Source organism: Hippopotamus amphibius, chromosome 1 (genome assembly GCF_030028045.1).
Source record: "Hippopotamus amphibius kiboko isolate mHipAmp2 chromosome 1, mHipAmp2.hap2, whole genome shotgun sequence".
NCBI lineage: Eukaryota > Metazoa > Chordata > Mammalia > Artiodactyla > Hippopotamidae > Hippopotamus > Hippopotamus amphibius.
Genome location: NC_080186.1, coordinates 220818785 through 220837114, shown reverse-complemented (window position 1 = coordinate 220837114; position 18330 = coordinate 220818785). Strand labels below are relative to the sequence as shown.

The window sequence follows — 18330 nt, the reverse complement described above, 5'->3', positions numbered from 1 at the left end:
GACCGCTAGGGAATTCCCATTAACTATAATAATTTCTGAACAGGTATTACATTCACATTAAAAAGTAAACAAGGATATACAGTGAATGTTATTCCCATGGCATGTTTCCCAGAAACCCAGTTCCCTTCCTAGGAGTTAATTATTATCACTTTTTTCACACTTGAATTTCTAATCCATGTTCTACTCAGTTTAGAATTTTTAAGCCTTAGGGATGTGCTGATGAACAGACAGTGTTTTACAGGACTCTCTAAAAACACAATCAGCATTTTTTTTTTTTTCCACACTGCGAGTCATGGGAATCTTAATTCCCCAACCAGGGATGAACCGGTGTCCCCTGCAGTGGAATCGTGGAGTCTTAATCACTGGATCGCCAGGGACGTTCCATGGCCAGCAATTTTAATAGTTCTTGTAACAGTTTGGGCTGAGGGATTGACTACCTCTTTCTCCTCTTTTGAACAACTCTGAAGGACCCCTGGAGAGGGAAGAGCACACCGGCTTGCGTCTCAATTTCTGGTTCCGCGGTGACCCAGGCTCCATAGCTTGACAGTTACCATGGCTCCCGGCGCTGTGCGTCATTTCGCGGCGCTGGATGATGACGCAATCAGTTCCGGCGCCCTCTGAGAGCGAGGGAGCAAGGCATAGGGGGAAACCTAGCTATTAGTGTAGCAGGGTCATGAAGAAGAGGCGGCGGCGGGAGATCGGAGGCGGCGGCGGGGGTGTGAAACTGCGGTAGCTGCTTGCTGGGCTAGTGGCTTTGTAGGAAAGGCGTAGCTCCTAAAGCCGTCTCCGGGCAGCGGCCGGGGCTCGGGGCTGAGAGCGGCCGCGGGGCTGCCTCCCCGGGCCCCCTGGCTCCGCCATGTTCCGCAGGGCACGCCTTAGCGTGAAGCCGAATGTCAGGCCTGGAGCCGGGGCCAGGGGCTCCGCCGCTCCCAATCCCCAGCGTGAACCGGAGGCTCCCAGGCCTCCGGAGCCTGCAGCGACCTCTGCCCCGAAGCCAGCGGAGTCCACAGATGTGCCCCCGGTGGGTTTTGGGGAAGCGGAGCCCCAAGAACAGACTCCCAAGAGCAGGTAAGTGCTTGCAGAGGGGAGCATTTTCACCTGCCCCGCCTCTCCCGGGCGAGTCATCTGGAAGCTGAGCAGAGAAACTTTACCATAGTCGTGCTCCCTAGCTTTCACTAAGCCTGACAGCAGAGGCCGACGAGCACACTGCCGACTGCAGTCGGTCCCGCTGACCACGGTGTGGCAAGTGTGGATTTTGTTACAGTGCATAGATTCTCGGGGAGGGGACCATGTCTTTAAGTGGTGGTGGCAGGAATCCAGGTCTGACAGTCTAATAGAAAATCCACACGTGGTTACTATTCATTAGAGCATGTATATTACCGCAGTTTTCCTTCTTTTGAAGTACTTTGCAGTGGGTAAGTAGTTTTTTCTTTCTTTTTTTAAGTCTTGAAAACATTTATTTTTAAAAGAAGAGCAGTGTTTCTTTGATTCTGCTGGTTTATGTCAATGGAAAGGAGGTCCGGATACTTGTTTTGATTTGAGGGTGTTGCCCCTTTAACTATGGTGACCATGTTTTCTGAACAGAAAAGCATGTGTCATGTACCACATTTGGATTCAGGATTCTTCTGCTTATTTAACAATTTATGAACTTTGCCCATTCAGAATTTACCCATTCGCAAAATGGGGATAATATAACTCTCGCTTCGGAGAGTTTTTGTGGAGATTAGAGATAACTGATGTAAACTGTCCTGCACAGGACATGGCAGAATGGTTGCCTACCTTTAGGTGTTTAAAAGTGATGGAGCAAAGTAATTAAAGTTAAGACGTTGAGCTAATAATGGTCTCTGTTTTTATGCTATAAATGTGAGGAAACCAATGAAAACCAACCCTATTAAATAACAATGAGATGGCATAAATTCTTTTTATACTGTGCTAGGAAGATGACAATTTTATTCCTTTCTTTTTTGCTAGACTTCTACTGTTGACCTCAAATGGTGCTGGGTATGGAGTATTATTTTGATAGCTTAGTGGTGCTTCGTAATTTCCAAGTTTGTTACATGACTTTGTTTCAGAATTTCTCCTAACAGGGCAATATAAATACCAGTTACTGTTAAATTAATAAAGTTCACAGAGATCCTGTCAACTACATATGAATGCATAATTATTAATTTAATAAATTACTCATCTGTAGTCTTGAGACATTTAAGCTCAAGGATATTGCTTTCTTAGACTTGACATTTAGGGAATATACTTTGTGTTTCATCATGTGTTTCCTTTTTTTTTTTGGTGGGTCTTTGCTAATTGTAAAAATTCATAGGGTGTATGTTCTGTCCTTATGCATTCATCTTGGTGGGGTGAGATGCAGCTAGCACATGTATCACATTATAAGGGCTGAGATAATTTAAATTGGATACTTTTTGGAAAGGTTATTCTGTACCCTTAGGCATTTTTCACTTTTATATAAAACTAATCATAACGTGAAAAAAGTAGACTGCTTTTAATTATTGATTATTCCGTCTTAATTTGCCTTCAGGCCATTCCTGAAATATTTATATCCAATCTGAATCATATCTAATACGTTATTTGAAGTGACTGAGGACTTTTTTTGAGTGAAGAGTTTATTTTGATAGGTGAAAAAGTAGAGTTATACCTGACAAAAGATAAATGATTTCTGCCTCAAACAGAATTTGGTTTGATTAATGTAGCTAAATTAATATCTTCAAATGCTGCAATACATATATTTTAGAGGTTTGAAATTTTGATTGGTTTGACTGATCTCAAGTTGAAAATTAAAGTAAAATGCCAATAATTTAGATCACTTTTGGAGGTGTCAATGTGGATTATAAACTTAATTTTAAAAAACAAGTCTCATTTAATGGTGTGCAATCTGTAAAAATACTAAATCACTATGCTGTACACCAGAAACTAATATAATATTGTAAATCAACTATGCTTCAATTAAAAAAAATTTTTTTAAGCTATCAAAAGAAAAAAACCTCTCAGTTATTGAGTAATTCAAATTAGGCTAATTAAGCTTTGTTTTGTAATTTAGGGGGTTTTATGGTTTGTTTTTTTGAGGGACCTAGCATGAGCATAAAATTATGTGCTGTAATGTTCTTAGAGATTTGAAGTTTGAAAAGGATCATTAGTCTTCAAAAAGATGTACCAAAGAAAAATTTTATGGAAACCTCTGTTCAAGTTGTTGATTTTTAATAATCAGACTGCTCTTTTGGATTTTTGTCAGAATAGTTTTTAAGACTAGAATATTTAAAAGAAGATCCATGGTGACCTTTTTTTCCTTTTAAATTTCAACAGTGATGAAAAGACTGATGGTGGGAAGGATGTTGAAGAATCTAGTAAATCTTCCTCTGCTGTTTCACAGAGAAGAAAGCGAGTATCAAGTACTTCTAGTCTGGATAAACCTGGTGTCAGTGTTCCTTCAGAACCTCATCCTTTATCTACAGTTAATCAAGAAGCTCCACAGCCAGACCCTGGTCCAACAGAAGAGAAACAGCCATGCTCAGACAGATACCGAATATATAAAGCCCGGAAACTGAGAGAAATGTTAAAAGAAGAATTGAGGAAAGAGAAGGTATGGTAGAAGAATCAGAACTTTGAGTGTTTGTTGCCTGCTAGATTTCAGTTTTTATGTCAGGCGTCATTTGGAGGAAAAATAAGCATCTGTAGGATTTTGATGAGGGAAACAAAACCAAGTAACATCCCTTATGTTAAAAGAATATCCCCTTTTGTTAACAGATTGGTTGAGAAGCACTATGGAGTTAATAAGCTATTTTTTCCATGATATTAGTTTTTCTATATTTTATTCATCTGTATCTTTCATTATTTTTGGTGGAAGCCACAAATAGATGTTTTATGTGTGTGCACACACACAGATATATGTACAAATGTATTTAAAAACTAAACCTTCAGTGAGATTTTTCATGAGGATGTCCAATCGATGTGAGTTATAGTCAATTGAATTAAGACAAGTGTAGTTGAGCAAAATGGACAATATGGAAAATTTATAAATGGGGAAAATGCATGTGTATACGTATAGTAGAGTCTACATTCTTTTTAATCTTGAAGATTTGTTTTTCTGAAAGGGCAACATAACAGTAGTAAAACATGTAAGCTCTGGAATTTGATGCTTAAGGTTTGAATCTTAGATTCATCCCTTACTAACTATGTGACTTTGAGCAATTCAATGAATCTTCCATGTCTATTTTCTTATTTGTAAAATAGGCTGATGATAGTATCCATTTCATTGGAGGATTGCAAAGACTAATTGAGTTAATACACATAAAACACATTTAGACTAGTGTCTAGCAAGTAGTAAGAGCGCAATAAATGTCAGCTCTTATTATTAATTTATAGAGGAAGGCACTTACCTTGGTGCTTTTTCTTTCGGCTGCTCAACATGGCTTGCAGGATCTTAGTTTCCTGACCAGGGATTGAATCCGAGCCCTTGGTCGTAAAGCACGGAGTCCTAACCACTGGACTGCCAGGGAATTCCCTATTGGTGCTTTGTATTTGTTATCTTATTTAAATATCTCAACTGTGTGAAGTGGCTGTCACTATTTACACAGGAGGAAATAAGCTCAGAGAGGTTATTTGCTTTGTGTCAAGCATCAGTGGAGGGTATGAAATTTGAATCCATATCCTCTAGATTCTAAGCCTCTAAAAATGTTCTGCGATTTATAGAATCTGTGTAATTAAATTTATTTTGGGGAATTAAAAGTTAAACATTTGCTTCAAGAATTTTATAAAATATGCAGAATTCCAATGCACTACAAGGCAAATAAAAGCTATGTCTGTATAAATTATTAGTAAACTATTGTAGTCAGCATCAGTAAGCATGATTTTTTTTTTTAAATATTTATTTATTTATTTTGGCTGTGCCAGGTCTTAGTGACAGCGTGTGGGATCTTTGTTGCGGCACATGGGCTCCTCTCTAGTTGTGGCCTGTGGACTCCAGGGCACATGGGCTCAGTAGTTGCAGCATGAGGGCTCTCTAGTTGTGGCGCTTGGGCTTAGTTGCCTTGTGGCATGTGGGATCTTAGTTCCCTGACCAGGGATCGAACCTGCGTCCCCTGCATTGGAAGGCATATTCTTAACCACTGGACCACAAGGGAAGTCCCATGTTTATAAAATAAAAGTGTATCTCTGTGTGTTTGTGTATCTAGAAGCAATGGAAAAACAAATGTGCTATAAATGAAAGTCAGAGGCCACCAGATCGTTCCAAAATGACTATGAGAGACTTCATATATTACCTGCCAAATAACAATCCAATGACGTAAGTAAACTTTATTTCTATTTTAGTTTCTTTGAGTATGTAGTGATTTACATATCACTTTTAGTTTGTTGTTGTTGTTGTTGTTTAATATTTATTTATTTGCCTGCACTGGGTCTTAGTTGTGGTATGCGGGATTTTTTTTTTTTTTTTAGTTGTGGCATGCAGGATCTTTAGTTGCAGCATGTGGGATCTAGTTCCTTGACCAGCGGTTGAGCCCGGGCCCCCTGCATTGGGAGCACGGAGTCTTAGCCACTGGACCACCAGGGAAGTCCCAAATAGAACTTTTAGAGTACAGTTTCATATTTTCCAAAGTCATGTTGACAAAATTTATAGTGCATATGATGTCCTTTTGAATAAGAATTTTATAACAAAAATTAGTGCTATTTCAAGTAACTGTTTTCTTGGGATGGTAAGTGATGCCCTTTATCTCTGAGATTAAAAGTAAATTTCCTGCTTTTTCGCCTGCTCCCCCTCCCCCTGAGCGCCGCTCCGGCTGCACCATGCTCACTCTGAGCTCCAGGCTCCTAGTAAGCTAGCGCCACCGTCGTCTCCCTCCAGGCGCCATCGTGATCATCTATCCATACCTCATCAGCCATGATGAGATATTCTCCGACATCTACAAGATCTGGGAGGTCACAGACGGGCTGTGTCTGGAGGTGGAGGGGAAGATGGTCAGTAGGACGGAGGGTAACATTGATGACTCGCTCATTGGTGGAAATGCCTCTGCTGAAGGCCCTGAGGGCGAAGGTACCGAAAGCACAGTAGTCACTGGTGTCAATATTATCATGGACCATCACTTGCAGGAAACCAGTTTCACAAAGGAAGCCTACAAGAAGTACATCAAAGATTACATGAAGTCAGTCAAAGGGAAACTTGAAGAACAGAGACCAGAAAGAGTAAAACCTTTTATGACAGGGGCTGCAGAACAGATCAAGCACATCCTTGCTAATTTCAAAAACTATCAGTTCTTTATTGGTGAAAACATGAATCCAGATGGCATGGTTGCTCTGATGGACTGCCATGAGGATGATGTGACCCCACATATGATTTTCTTTAAGGATGATTTAGAAATGGAAAAACGTTAACAGATTTGGCTGTTACTTTGGATCTATCACCTGCTCGCCATAACTGGCTGGTTGCTGCTTTTCATCCATACAACACCAGGACTTAGACAAATGGGACTGATGTCATCTTGAGCTCTTCATTTTGACGTTGATTTGTTTGGAGTGGAGGCATTGTTTTTGAGAAAGAAAAACATGTAGGTTGTCTAAAAATAAAATGCATTTAAACTCAAAAAAATAAATAAATAAATTTCCTTTGTTATATTACCAAATTGTAGTTAAACCAACTGAACAACTTTTCTCTAGTCAAGATTGCTATTTTTAATTCTTGTATACTATAATGTGACCTAAAGGAGTCATCTAATTTTTATACCCTACCTCCTAATTAAATATAGTGGCATTTTATTAACAAATCCTCCAAGAACAAAGCTTCTTTAATCAAAGTTAGCCTGTGGAGGCAGAGAGTTTTTCATAAATTTCCTAATTGTTGTGTTGTTGATGGTATAGCAGGTCAGTGTAGGAGTAGTGGTGTATTTTCAGTGTAGCCTTTTTCAGGTTCAACAGGTCTTTGGCCTAGCTTGAGGGAAGGGCCAGAAACCTAGGTTTTGAGTTGTTTGACATCTAGGAGTTGGAAACAAACCACCTAGGTTGCTTCATGCCTTCACTGAAGAATTAGAAGAGTGTTCCCTACTTATGGCCTGACAAATTATTTATATTGATGACAGAAGTTTGTGGCTGAAAAATTGGGTGTTGGACCACACTGTCATTAACGGTAGTGTTATGGTATATCATAAAAAAAATTTCAAGTTAAAATTATTTGTGGGACTTCCTTGGTGGTGCAGTGGTTAAGAACCTGCATGCGAATGCAGGGAACATGGGTTCAATCCCTGGTCCAGGAAGATCCCACATGCCTTGGAACAACTAAGTCTGTGTGCCGCAACTACCGAGCCCACGTGCTGCAACTACTGAAGCCCATGCTGCTAGAGCCCATGCTCTGCAGCAAGAGAAGCCACAGCAATGAGAAGCCTGAGCACTGCAACAGAGAGTAGCCCTCACTTGCCACAACTAGAGAAAGCCCGCATGCAGCAACGAAGACCCAACGCAGCCAAAAATAAATGAAAATAAAATAAAATAAAAATATTAAAAAAATTTTAAAAAGAAATGTATAAAAAATTACTTGCTTCTTGCCTCAGATAGAATTGACAAAATGTAAATTATTTATTAAAAGGTATGTTTTTACCTGTGTTTAATAGTTCTTCACTGGAACAAGAAAAGAAAACTGAAAAATCATCAACACCAGTCCAGACAAGAGAGTAAGCATCTCATCTGTTTTGAATATATTCTGTTATGGGTTCATTAAAAAAAAAAATGAAATCAAATGATGCTTCCTGTTTTAGTTAAATAACATGATAGGAATTTTTAAATAGAACCACAACAGGAATAAAAAGTTCCTGTTTGATTTAAGTCAATATGAAAGCCTCACACCATTTGCGTGTTACATATACGTTATGACCTTAAATTAAAGCTTTTAGAATTAAAAATGATTTTGTTTTCGAATAATAATATTCTTATGGTACAAAATTCAAAAGGAACAAAAGTGTACTGAAAGAAGTTTTCAACTTTGTTTTTCTTGCCATCTAATCCCTCTTCCTGGAGGCAACAAATGTTACCATGTCTTTAATGTATCTTTATAGTTCTAGTGTATGTCTATCCAAGCAACTATGTATTTTTTTCTATTTCCTTTTCTTTCCTTTCCCCATCTTTTTCTTTTCTTTTCTTTTTTAGCATTCTGTATACACTGTCCTTCAATAGGTTTAGTTTTGATGTCACTAGAGTCTGTTTTTGTGTACAAGCCTTTGCTGTCATATATATTAGTTTTTCCCTAAGAAATCCCTCCAAGAGACCTCCTAGGAAGTTACTGTAGGCTTGTAATTCAAGGTAGGGAATTGTGGAAAATTAGCAGAAACATTGGGATTTTCTGGTTGTTAATTCAAGTAACAATCATTAAATAATGATTACTCTTTTTTTTTTTTTTTTACTTTTTTGCTGGGGGCAGAGGGGCAGGGTGGGTTGCGGGGCGGCGGGGCCCATGCCACTCGGCTTGCGGGATCTTAATTCTCTGATCAGGGATTGAACCTGGGCTACGGCAGTGAAAGTGCCAAGTCCCAACCACTGGATCCCCAGGGAATTCCCTGTAATGATTACTCTTTTTCTTAGAATCCACATTGTTTTAAAGCAGAATTCACAAGCTTTAGAAATAGGTTATGTTTTTACAGATTTATAGGTTATGTTTCTTTCAGTAAGACCTTAAGGGGATGATGTAATTGAATGGAAAGTATATGGAATTTGGGGTCATTTGGTCTACTCTTACTGTTGTGTAATCTAGAGCAAAAGTAATTTATCTTCTTCACATTTCCAATGGGCATGAAAAACTACCCCCCAAGGGTTGTTCTGAAGAGGTAATAAAATGATCTGGAAACTAATGCCATAGGATTATTTTTGTTAATTCCATAATATCTGGTTGGTTTACTCTGATACTCTATTGAGATAGAAAAGATGAGCATTTATTTCTGTTTTGAAAGAGAGTAAAGACTCCTGTTAAATGCTACTGGATAAAATTTGAGAAAATCTTATAACCATGGGCTTAACAACACATAGTATTTTCAGTTAGGTTATAGGGAAAGTGGGAAATAGCTAGAAGGTTGAGTGTGCAGTAATTTGTTTTAGAAGTTCATGATATTCAGGGAATATTTCTCATGGCTGTATGAATTAACTTACCTTTACATTTGGTAGGCAAGAAGGCAAGGGTGCTCCTGATGGTGAAGATGATGAGGAAATAGAAGAAGAGGTGGATGATGGGCCGTTGCTGGTTCCTCGAGTAAAAGTGGCAGAAGATGGTTCTATTATTTTGGATGAAGAAAGGTAAATTAAAAAAAGAGAGAGCGAGAGAGAGATTGTAGTTTTATGAGAATAAACAAGCTTGTCTAATGAGAGAGAGTAAGTTTCTGTATTTGGCACTGTCACTTAGACTCTGATGTTTATATCCGCCTAAGGGTATTATAAATAGAAAGTTGGGTTAGACTCATTTATACTTTTTAGCAATTTTTATAATGCTATCCTTTATATGAGAGGATGGTACTGCTGACCTGCCATCCACTAACCTACTACCATTGTTTTACTAATTTTACTGGTAATCGAGATGAGCTATTGAACTAATCTCATGCTGTCCTCCGCTGAGAATAGATTTCAAAGACTGACTCAACCTTGATGTCAGTATTCAAGCTCTGTGTTATTAACTAATACCATATTCTGGTGTGTGGTGTTAACTATTGAAAATACAATGAAACATTGGTTTAACATATTTTAGGCTTTTTAATTGACCTTCTGGGTTAATTTCTTAGTGATAACATTACATTTCTCAAATTTGTCTTTGTGGAATTTAGTTGTCTTTCCAATGTATGTTTTTAAAAAAGAAGATAAGTTAGTAACGAAATAAAAAAGAGGGATGGAAAGTCTTCTGACAATTTAATTAGTAATAAATTGTTTAATAGGATGTAAATTCTACGATAAATGTCAATGTAATAGTGCTAATCATGCTTGTACTTGCGTGTTGTTTCCCACTCTTTTGTAATAATGATTTTATTCGTCATTAAACTGTTAAAAGCACATGCAGCTGCTTTGTGTGCAGGAATATAAAATGTAAATATAAAATGCTTATGTTTCTCAGTATCCCCTGTTGGGTATTGCATGACAAGATAGTATATATTACATATATGAGACATGCAGAAGTCAGTAAAAAACAAATAATTATTTAGGTGGCCCAAAGATATTTTGTAAACTTTATATTGCTGTTAAGGATTTTGAAAAAAAAGTTGGCATTTTTTTGCTCCCTAGCAATCACATTTTAAGTGAAAATTAGCAGATTCTTGGAAAATATGCATACTTCAAATGTATATTATACTTTTGATATGATATTACCATGATAAATTTCAAAATATAACTATTAAAATCTCATTTACTGTTTGTTTCCTTACTTGTTTTCAGTGTGGATCTATTTAAAAATATTTTTCTTTCAGTTTAACTGTAGAAGTTTTAAGAACAAAAGGTCCCTGTGTTGTTGAGGAAAATGACCCCATATTTGAGCGTGGTTCTACAACTACGTATTCCAGCTTTAGGAAAAACTATTACTCTAAACCATGGTCAAATAAAGGTAACTGATTTTTATTTTAAATTGTGTAGATTATTTATTATAAATGAAGTGAATTATTGTCTCAGTTTCTGAGTTAAACTAGGTCTCCCCTAAGTAAAAAAAAAAGGCAAACTAGGTAATTTTTCTCTCTAGCTGATTTTATTGGCACTTTTCCCCTGCCTCCCACTCTGGAACTGTATTTCTACCTTTATCTTAGAAATCTTTTTAGGAGTTAGCATTATGGTCATTTTGGCTGGAATACTCTTCTTTGTCAAATCCCTGTACAACAAATGCCATTTTAATGAAAAATTATCAATATTTTAAATGCTCATAATAATATTCTACCTCACTGTTATATAATACAGTCTTTAATGATAAAAAGTACACAGTTGAAAAACTATATATTTCCTATTGAATAGTGTTGCTTATTACTTTCTATCATAAAAATAATACAGTTTGTTTTGGGAAAAAATTCAGACACAACAGAATAATACAGAATGAAAAGAAAGTTCCCTTCTCTGACTTTCCCAATCCTGTTCTCTTGAGATTACTTCTATTAACAGTTTCTTGTATATTTTTCTAGCTACTTTCTTTCACATACTCTTAGCACATCTTAGTTGCTTACGTGGCAGCAATATTATACTGGTTATGACTTCAAGGCACTTGAGACCAGATAAGCAGAATGTCTTTTAAAAAATTCCAGCTACTTTGATATGAACATGCAAATTTTTTAAACCGTGTTTCTATATAAAAGTTTAAAGAAGATGTTTTTAGATCCATGAGTTTCCCTGCAGTAAAACTGAAATATGTCTATGTATGTGTACATAGATATATTTCTATGGTTAAAGATTTAATGGACTTTATTAAAAAAACTTAAGTACTGTCAAATTTATTTTTAACTCAAAATATATATTTAGGTAAGATTTTTTTCCTCTGAAATATTTAGAAGATTAATTCTCAGTCTTTCTAAATCTTTTATTTTTACAGAAACAGATATGTTTTTTTTAGCCATCAGCATGGTAGGAACAGACTTTTCTATGATTGGACAGCTTTTTCCTCACAGAGCAAGGATAGAAATTAAGGTAAAGTAAACCCCATTACATTTGTTGATCGAAAAGAGACTAAAAATTACTGTTTTTTTTTAACCTTTGGTTGAAATCTCATTCATCCTTTCTCAGTACTATGTTTTTGGTACATCTTTATAGCTCAAAAAGTAATGTAATATTTTTCGGTTCTAAAATGAGTACAATCTCTATAATCTCAGTATTATATTTTCTTATTTATATGTTCCCACTTCTAAAATGGATTTGAGGGAGTACCAATGAAGCCAGTGAAACTAAAATAAGAGAAGAGTTAGATAATGAAAAGGGGAGATAAATGTACCAGAACGTTTGGGTTAAGGGTAGATTTTGAACATAAAATATATCTCTGAATTTCCTAGGGAGAGAACATGCTGAGTTATATCGTTCTCATTATCTGGTCTAACCGTTGCTTTCCTAGGCCACCTTAACTTTGGGGCAACCAGTGATACTATTTTTTTTCAGCGATACTATGAACAGCAATGATATCAATCAATTAGTGCTTTGATATACCTAAAAGAATGATCTTTCTCTGTCATATAGTCCTTTTGCTGAGAAACTTCCTGGGTTGGAGTGCATTTGAGTGCACACGGTGTTGCTGTAATGCCTTTCTAATTCATAGTGAGATTTTTATCCAACCATGAGCTTTTTTTTTTCATTAGTTAAAGGGACCATTAAGAAAGATAGAATTTTTTTTTTCTTGAACTAGACTAGGCATGGACTGATTTGCTGGGAACCATGGTACAGCGTAATGGTCGTTCTATTTCTGCAAAAAGTTGAGGAACTTTTTATATTCTCTATGTCCCTTTTCTAATGTTGGTCTTTGATGTGTGGAAAACAGAACGTTAAAGTTCTGTGAAGGCTAAAAGTTTATTGTCTAGGGGAGCTCTGAGTTCTGAGTAATTAATGATGAATTTGTCACTGGACTATTTCTCTTAGGAGTGGCTTAGACTTAAAAGTTTAGTGTGGTCCCAGCAGGTCTTTGGGCAAAGTACAGAAAAGTGAAAATGGGCTAGTGAATTACATTGATTTTCAAATTTTGAACCAACCTTGTATTCCTGTTATAATTCCCAGTTAGTCATACTGTATTCTTCTTTTTGTATGTTGCTGATTTTTATTATATTTTCTTGATGATTTTTTACCTCTTTGTCCATGAGAGTATTGGTTTGTAATTTTCTTTTAGTGTCTTTGTGTTTTTGGTACCAGGGTTATGCTGGTCATAGAAAATGAGTTGGAAAGTGTTCCCTCTTCTGTTATCTGAGAAAATTTGTTTAAGATTAGTATTATTTCTCCTTTTAATGTTTGATAAAATTTATCAGTGAAACCATCTGGGCCTATAGTTTTCTTTGGAGAAAGGGTTTTGATTATAAATTCAATTTCTTGAATACATATAAGGGTATTTATATTTTTAGTTTCTTGTGTTGGTTTAGATGCTAAATTGTCGATTTTAGGGATAAAAATTTCATACTATTCACTTACCATTTTAATGTTTGTAGGATTTATAGTGATCTATCTCATTGATTGATGATTTTTCTTTTTTTTTTTCTTGTCTTGCTAAAGGTTTTCGACTTCCAAAAGTCTTTAATGAACCAGCTTTTAGCTATGTTAAGTTTTCAATTGTTTGTGTGTTTTCATTAGTTTTTTAAAAACTCTTTAGCCTTTCCTTCCTTCTTCAGGCATACCTTATTTTATTGCACTTCACAGATACTGCGTTTTTTGTTTTGTTTTTTTTTTTTACAAAGTGAAGTTTTGTGGCAACTCTGTATTGTCAGATGATGGTTAGCATTTTTTAACAATAAAGTATTTTTTAATTAACTATGTAAGTTGTTTTTTTTAAGACATAATGCTATTGCACACCTAATAGACTACCTCAGTGTAATGTAAACAACCCTTTTGTGCACTGGGAAACCAAAAAAAAAAAAAAAAAATCTGTTACTTGCTTTATTGTGATACTTGCTTTATTGTGGTGGTCTGTAACGGAACCTACAATATCTTCAAAGTATGCCTGTACTTACTTTGGGTTTAATTTTCTCTATTTTTTTCTAGCTTACTTAGATGAAAACTTAGAACATGGATTTTAAACTCTTCTTTTTTAATGTAGACATTTAAAGCTATACATTTTTATCTAAGTTGTAGGTGTATCCCATAATATTGGTGTGCTGTTTTCATTATTATTCAGTTAAAAATATTTTCTAGTTTCCCTTGTGATTTCTTCCTTGACATGTCAATTGTTTAGAAGTGTGTTTAATTTCCAACATTGGGACATTTCTAAATATCTTACTCTTATTGTTTTCTTTGACATTGTGAATGTCAAAGGACGTAATCTATAAGATTTTAATCTTTTTGAAATTTGTTGAGATTTATGTTAAAGCCTGTCATACTCTCATCTCAGTCAGTGTGGACTTGAATGAATGTGTATTCTGCAGCTGTTGAGTGTGATGTTTAGTTCTATCAGTTACTGAGAGAAGAGTTGATGCATCTAACCACAATTATAGTTTAGAGTGATCAATTTTTGATGTGCTTTGAACTTCATGTGTATTGAAGTTCTTTTATTGGGTGCATTCACATTTTAACTTGTTGTTGAATTGATTCCTTTATTAGTAGGAAATGTCCTTATTTATCTCTGCTATTAGAGCTTGTCCTGAAGCCTTTTTTTAAGATGTTGATATCAACACCAGCTTTACCCTACTTAATGTTTGCATGATTTTTTTTTTTCTTTTTCTGTCCTTTAACCTGTCTGTGTCTTTATATTTAAGTATGTCTTTTATAGTCTACATGTAGTTGGGTTATGCTACTTAAAAAAATTTTTTTTTTAATTGAGCTATAATTGACATATAACAATGTATTAGTTTTAGATGTACAACATAATGATTCAACATATGTGTATGTTAGAAAGTGATTACTGCCGTAAGTTTGGTTAATGTCTATGAACATGCATAAAGTGTTTTTTTCTTGTAATACGAACTTTTAAGATTTAATCTTTTAGCAACTTTAAACATACAGTTAGGTATTGTTAACTACAGTCATCATGCTATATGTTAACATCCCCAGGACTTATCTTATAGCTGGAATTATTTATTTATTTATTTGTTTGTTTATTTATTGGCTGTGTTGGGTCTTTGTTGCTGCACAGGGGCTTTCTCTAGTTGCAGCGACTAGGGGCTACACTTCATTGCAGTGCGTGGGCTTCTCATTGCTGTGGCTTGTCTTTTTGTGAAACATGGGCTCTAGGCACTCGGGCTTCAGTAGTTGTGGCATGTGGGCTCAGTAGTTGTGGCTCGCAGGCTCTAGAGCGCAGGCTTAGTAGTTGTGGCGCATGGGCTTAGTTGCTCCATGGCATGTGGGATCTTTTCTGACCAGGGATCGAACCGGTGTTCCTTGCATTGGCAGGCAGATTCTTAACCACTGTGCCACCAGGGAAGTCCGTAACTAGAATTTTGTACCTTTTGACCACCTTCACCTATTTCTCCCAGCTCCCAGCTCTGGCAACCACCAGTCTGTTCTCTGTATCTGTGAATTTGGTTTATTTTTAGATTCCACATATAAGTGAGATCATATGGTATCTGTCTTTCTCTGTTATTTATCTCAGCATAGTGGCCTTAAGGTCTATCTGTGTTGTTGCAAATGGCAGGATTCCCTTCTTTATGGATAAGTAACATTCCATTTTCTTTACCTGTTTTTTCCATCTGTGGGCACTTAGGTTGTTTCTATGTCTTGGCTGTTGTGAACAATGCTGCAGCAACCATGGGAATGCAGATATCTTTTCGAGATAGTAATTTCATCTTCTTTGGGTAAATACCCAGAAGTGGAATTGCTGGATCATATGATAATTCAGTTTTTAACTTTCTGAGGAATCTCTGTACTGTTTTCCATAGTGGCTGTGCCAATTTACATTCCTACGAACAGTGTAGGAGGGTTCCCTTTTCTCCACATCCTTGTCAACACGTTATTTCTTACCTTTTTGATAACAGCTATTCTTAGTGGTGTGAGGTGATATCAAATTGTAGTTTTGATTTGCATTTGGGTTGTGCTTTTTAATCCACTCTGACACACTGTCTTTTAATTCACTTTTTATTGTATATTGCACTCCTCCAAGAAATGAGGAAATGTTCATTGTATTCTTAGGTTGGCCCTGATAAAAATAAAACAAAATGTCTTTTACATTTCTATTAATAACTTAGTTCATTTTATGTTTAGTGTGATAATTGATACGGCTGGATTTAAGTCTACCATGTCACTATTTCCCATTTATTCCATCTGTTTTTTATTCTTTTCTTGCCTTTTTTGGGTTAATCACATTTTTTTAGTATTATATTTTATTTCTGTTGTACCTTTTTACTCTTTACATAATATTATCTTAGAAGAATAATTGTTTACCTTCCATCCTTCATTCTATTACATGTTTGACTTCTTATATACCCCACTGCATGTGAACTTACTTTAGCTTAAAGAGTCTTTTGTTTTTAAAGGAAATTGAGTAGATAAAATAAACTACAGTTAACCCTTGAATAGTGCCAATCCACCCTGCAGTCAAAAATCTGAGTATAACTTATCGTTGGCCTTTCATATCTGTGGTTCCTCTGTATCTGCAGTTCTGTATTGATGGATTCAACAAAACTCAGATTGTGTAGTACTGTAGTATTTACTATTGAAAAAAATTTACATATTTAAGTTGACCCACACATAGTTCAAAGTCAGGTTGTTCAAGAGTCAACTGTAGTCTTTAATATTTAGCTATATGCTTACCATTTCTGATGTTTTTCACTCCTTCTTATAGTTCTGAATAGCCTATCTGCTATTGAAAAATTCCCTCAGCTTTCATTTTTTTGAAAGACTTGTTTTAGTCTCATTTTTGCAAGGTATACAAGTCTGGTTTGATAGTTTTTCCTGTCAGTGCTTTTAAAATGTCATTCCATTGTCCACTGGTCTTCAGTGTTTCAGATGAAAAGTCAGCCATCACTAATGTCATTCATTTCATGAATTGCTTTTCTTTTTCCTTTTTTTTTTAAGGTTTTCTTTTTTTAAACATTTATTTTATTCAAGTATAGTTGATTTACAATGTGGTATTAATTTCTGCCGTACAGCAAAGTGATTCAGTTATACATATGTATGAATTGCTTTTCTATGACTGCTTTCAAGATTTTTTCTTTAACTTTGGTGTTCAGCAGTTTATGATTTGCCTAGAAGTTGTTTTTTTAAAGTGTTTGTTCTGCTTTGTTCCCTACTTTGGTACTCCACTTATATGTGTTAGCTTGCATGACATTGTACTACAGATTACTAAAGCTCTGTCCACTTTTTTCCCCAGTCTTTTTTATTTCAGTTTGGTTAGTTTCTGTTACCATTTTTACCAGTTCACTGATCCTGTCTTCTATCTCCAATCTGCTGTTAAGCCCATTCAATGAATGTTTCATTTCTGATATTATATTTTACATTTCTGTAACTTCAGCTTGGTTATTTTTCTTAGTTTCAGTTCCTCTGCTGAGATTTCTGTATCTGTTCATTCCATATTTTCCTTTAAGTCCTTGAACATATTTATAACAGGTGCTTTAACTTTCTTGTCTGCTAATTTCAGCATCTGGGTCATATTGGGATCTGTTTCTGTTGACTCTTTATTTCCTTGATTGTGCATCACATTTTCCTATCTTTTCTCATGTCTTGTGGATTTTTTTTTTTAATTGCATGCTGGACATTGTGGATGATGTATTGCACAGTGTCTGGATTATGTTTGTTTTTATTTTATATTTTTTTCCTTTAAAGAGTGTTTAGTTCTAGAAGACAGTTAATATATTGCCAACTCTCCTTATTTTCTTGTCAAGGCTTGGTTTTATGCTTTCTTAAGACTGGTCCTTACTCTAGGTTTCTCATCTGAACTACAGAAGATAAGTTACTGTTTTCTAATTTTTCCTAGGATGGTCATATTATACCATTCTAGGTGTATAGGAAAGAAGGTAATTCATTACATATAGTAAATCCCTTTAGGGCATTAGGACATAATTCTCATGCTAGAAGCTCAATTGAAAAAGGCTGCTCTATGGTGTAATCCCTGCTTCTAAGTGGTGGTTGTTCTGGTGTCTGAGATGAATGTCTGGCTGTTGACAAAGTCTTTCCATTTATGTGGGATGAACCCTGTCATTTCACCATGTTACGTGACTTCTAGTATCTTCTTTCTGTTCCCATCCCTGTAGTAGCTGTTCTCCACTGACCTCGTGCTCTGGCCATATGGAACCCAGATATAGACCAACAACCTATGGGATATTTCTGCCAGGCTGTGAGACTCCTCTTTAAATAGCTCTCTTCTCTGTAGAGCCCTGCCCCTAAAGATTCTCTACTTCCTCAGCTCAGTGGGATCTCTGTGCTCTGTTTGGCCTTTCTCTCTCTTTGCATTGGTTAGGAAATTTAGGCCAGGCAGAGAGCCAGGGTGAACTCTGGTACATCTTTTGTGTTTCCTTTCCCTGCTGGATTGTGGGATTGTAGTCTTGCTCTGCCTATTGTTCAGTGCTTGAAAATAGTTGATGCATTTATTTTGTTTAGTGTTAAAGTTATTTATGATGGGTTGGATGTGTGAAACAAGCCTGTAACCAGTTACTTTGTTAGGGCCAGAGGTGGAAATTATGGGATTTATTTTATGACCATGGAATTTGGCCTACAATGATTCCTGCCTTTGAATTCAGTGACTAATATCAGGGAATTCCCTGGTGGTCCAGTAAT

The 18330-nt window shown here is 36.0% G+C and overlaps 2 protein-coding genes across 6 annotated transcripts in view; both read left to right on the top strand.

Moving 5' to 3' along the window:
* Positions 1–636: 636 nt before the first annotated feature.
* The window catches only part of BDP1 (B double prime 1, subunit of RNA polymerase III transcription initiation factor IIIB), an 85835-nt gene continuing 68141 nt past the window's right edge, over positions 637–18330 (top strand). For all 5 annotated transcript variants that reach the window (XM_057741506.1, XM_057741498.1, XM_057741516.1 and 2 more), the window contains exons 1-7: positions 637–1068; positions 3316–3592; positions 5184–5293; positions 7608–7667; positions 9148–9276; positions 10431–10564; positions 11531–11625. In XM_057741506.1, coding sequence (XP_057597489.1) covers positions 857–1068; positions 3316–3592; positions 5184–5293; positions 7608–7667; positions 9148–9276; positions 10431–10564; positions 11531–11625 — 1017 coding nt within the window. In that variant the 5' untranslated portion in view covers positions 637–856. The remainder of the gene's footprint in view (positions 1069–3315; positions 3593–5183; positions 5294–7607; positions 7668–9147; positions 9277–10430; positions 10565–11530; positions 11626–18330) is intronic.
* Positions 5191–6580, top strand: LOC130856718 (translationally-controlled tumor protein-like). Its single transcript, XM_057741539.1, has 2 exons — positions 5191–5293; positions 5852–6580. Exon 2 carries the CDS (start codon positions 5962–5964, stop codon positions 6376–6378), a length of 417 nt encoding a protein of 138 aa, XP_057597522.1. The 5' UTR covers positions 5191–5293; positions 5852–5961; the 3' UTR covers positions 6379–6580.

What these genes read in the sequence shown, in the direction of transcription:
- LOC130856718 (XM_057741539.1), top strand. Translation starts at nt 5,962, where the DNA reads ATGGTCAGTAGGACGGAGGGTAACATTGATGACTCGCTCATTGGTGGA.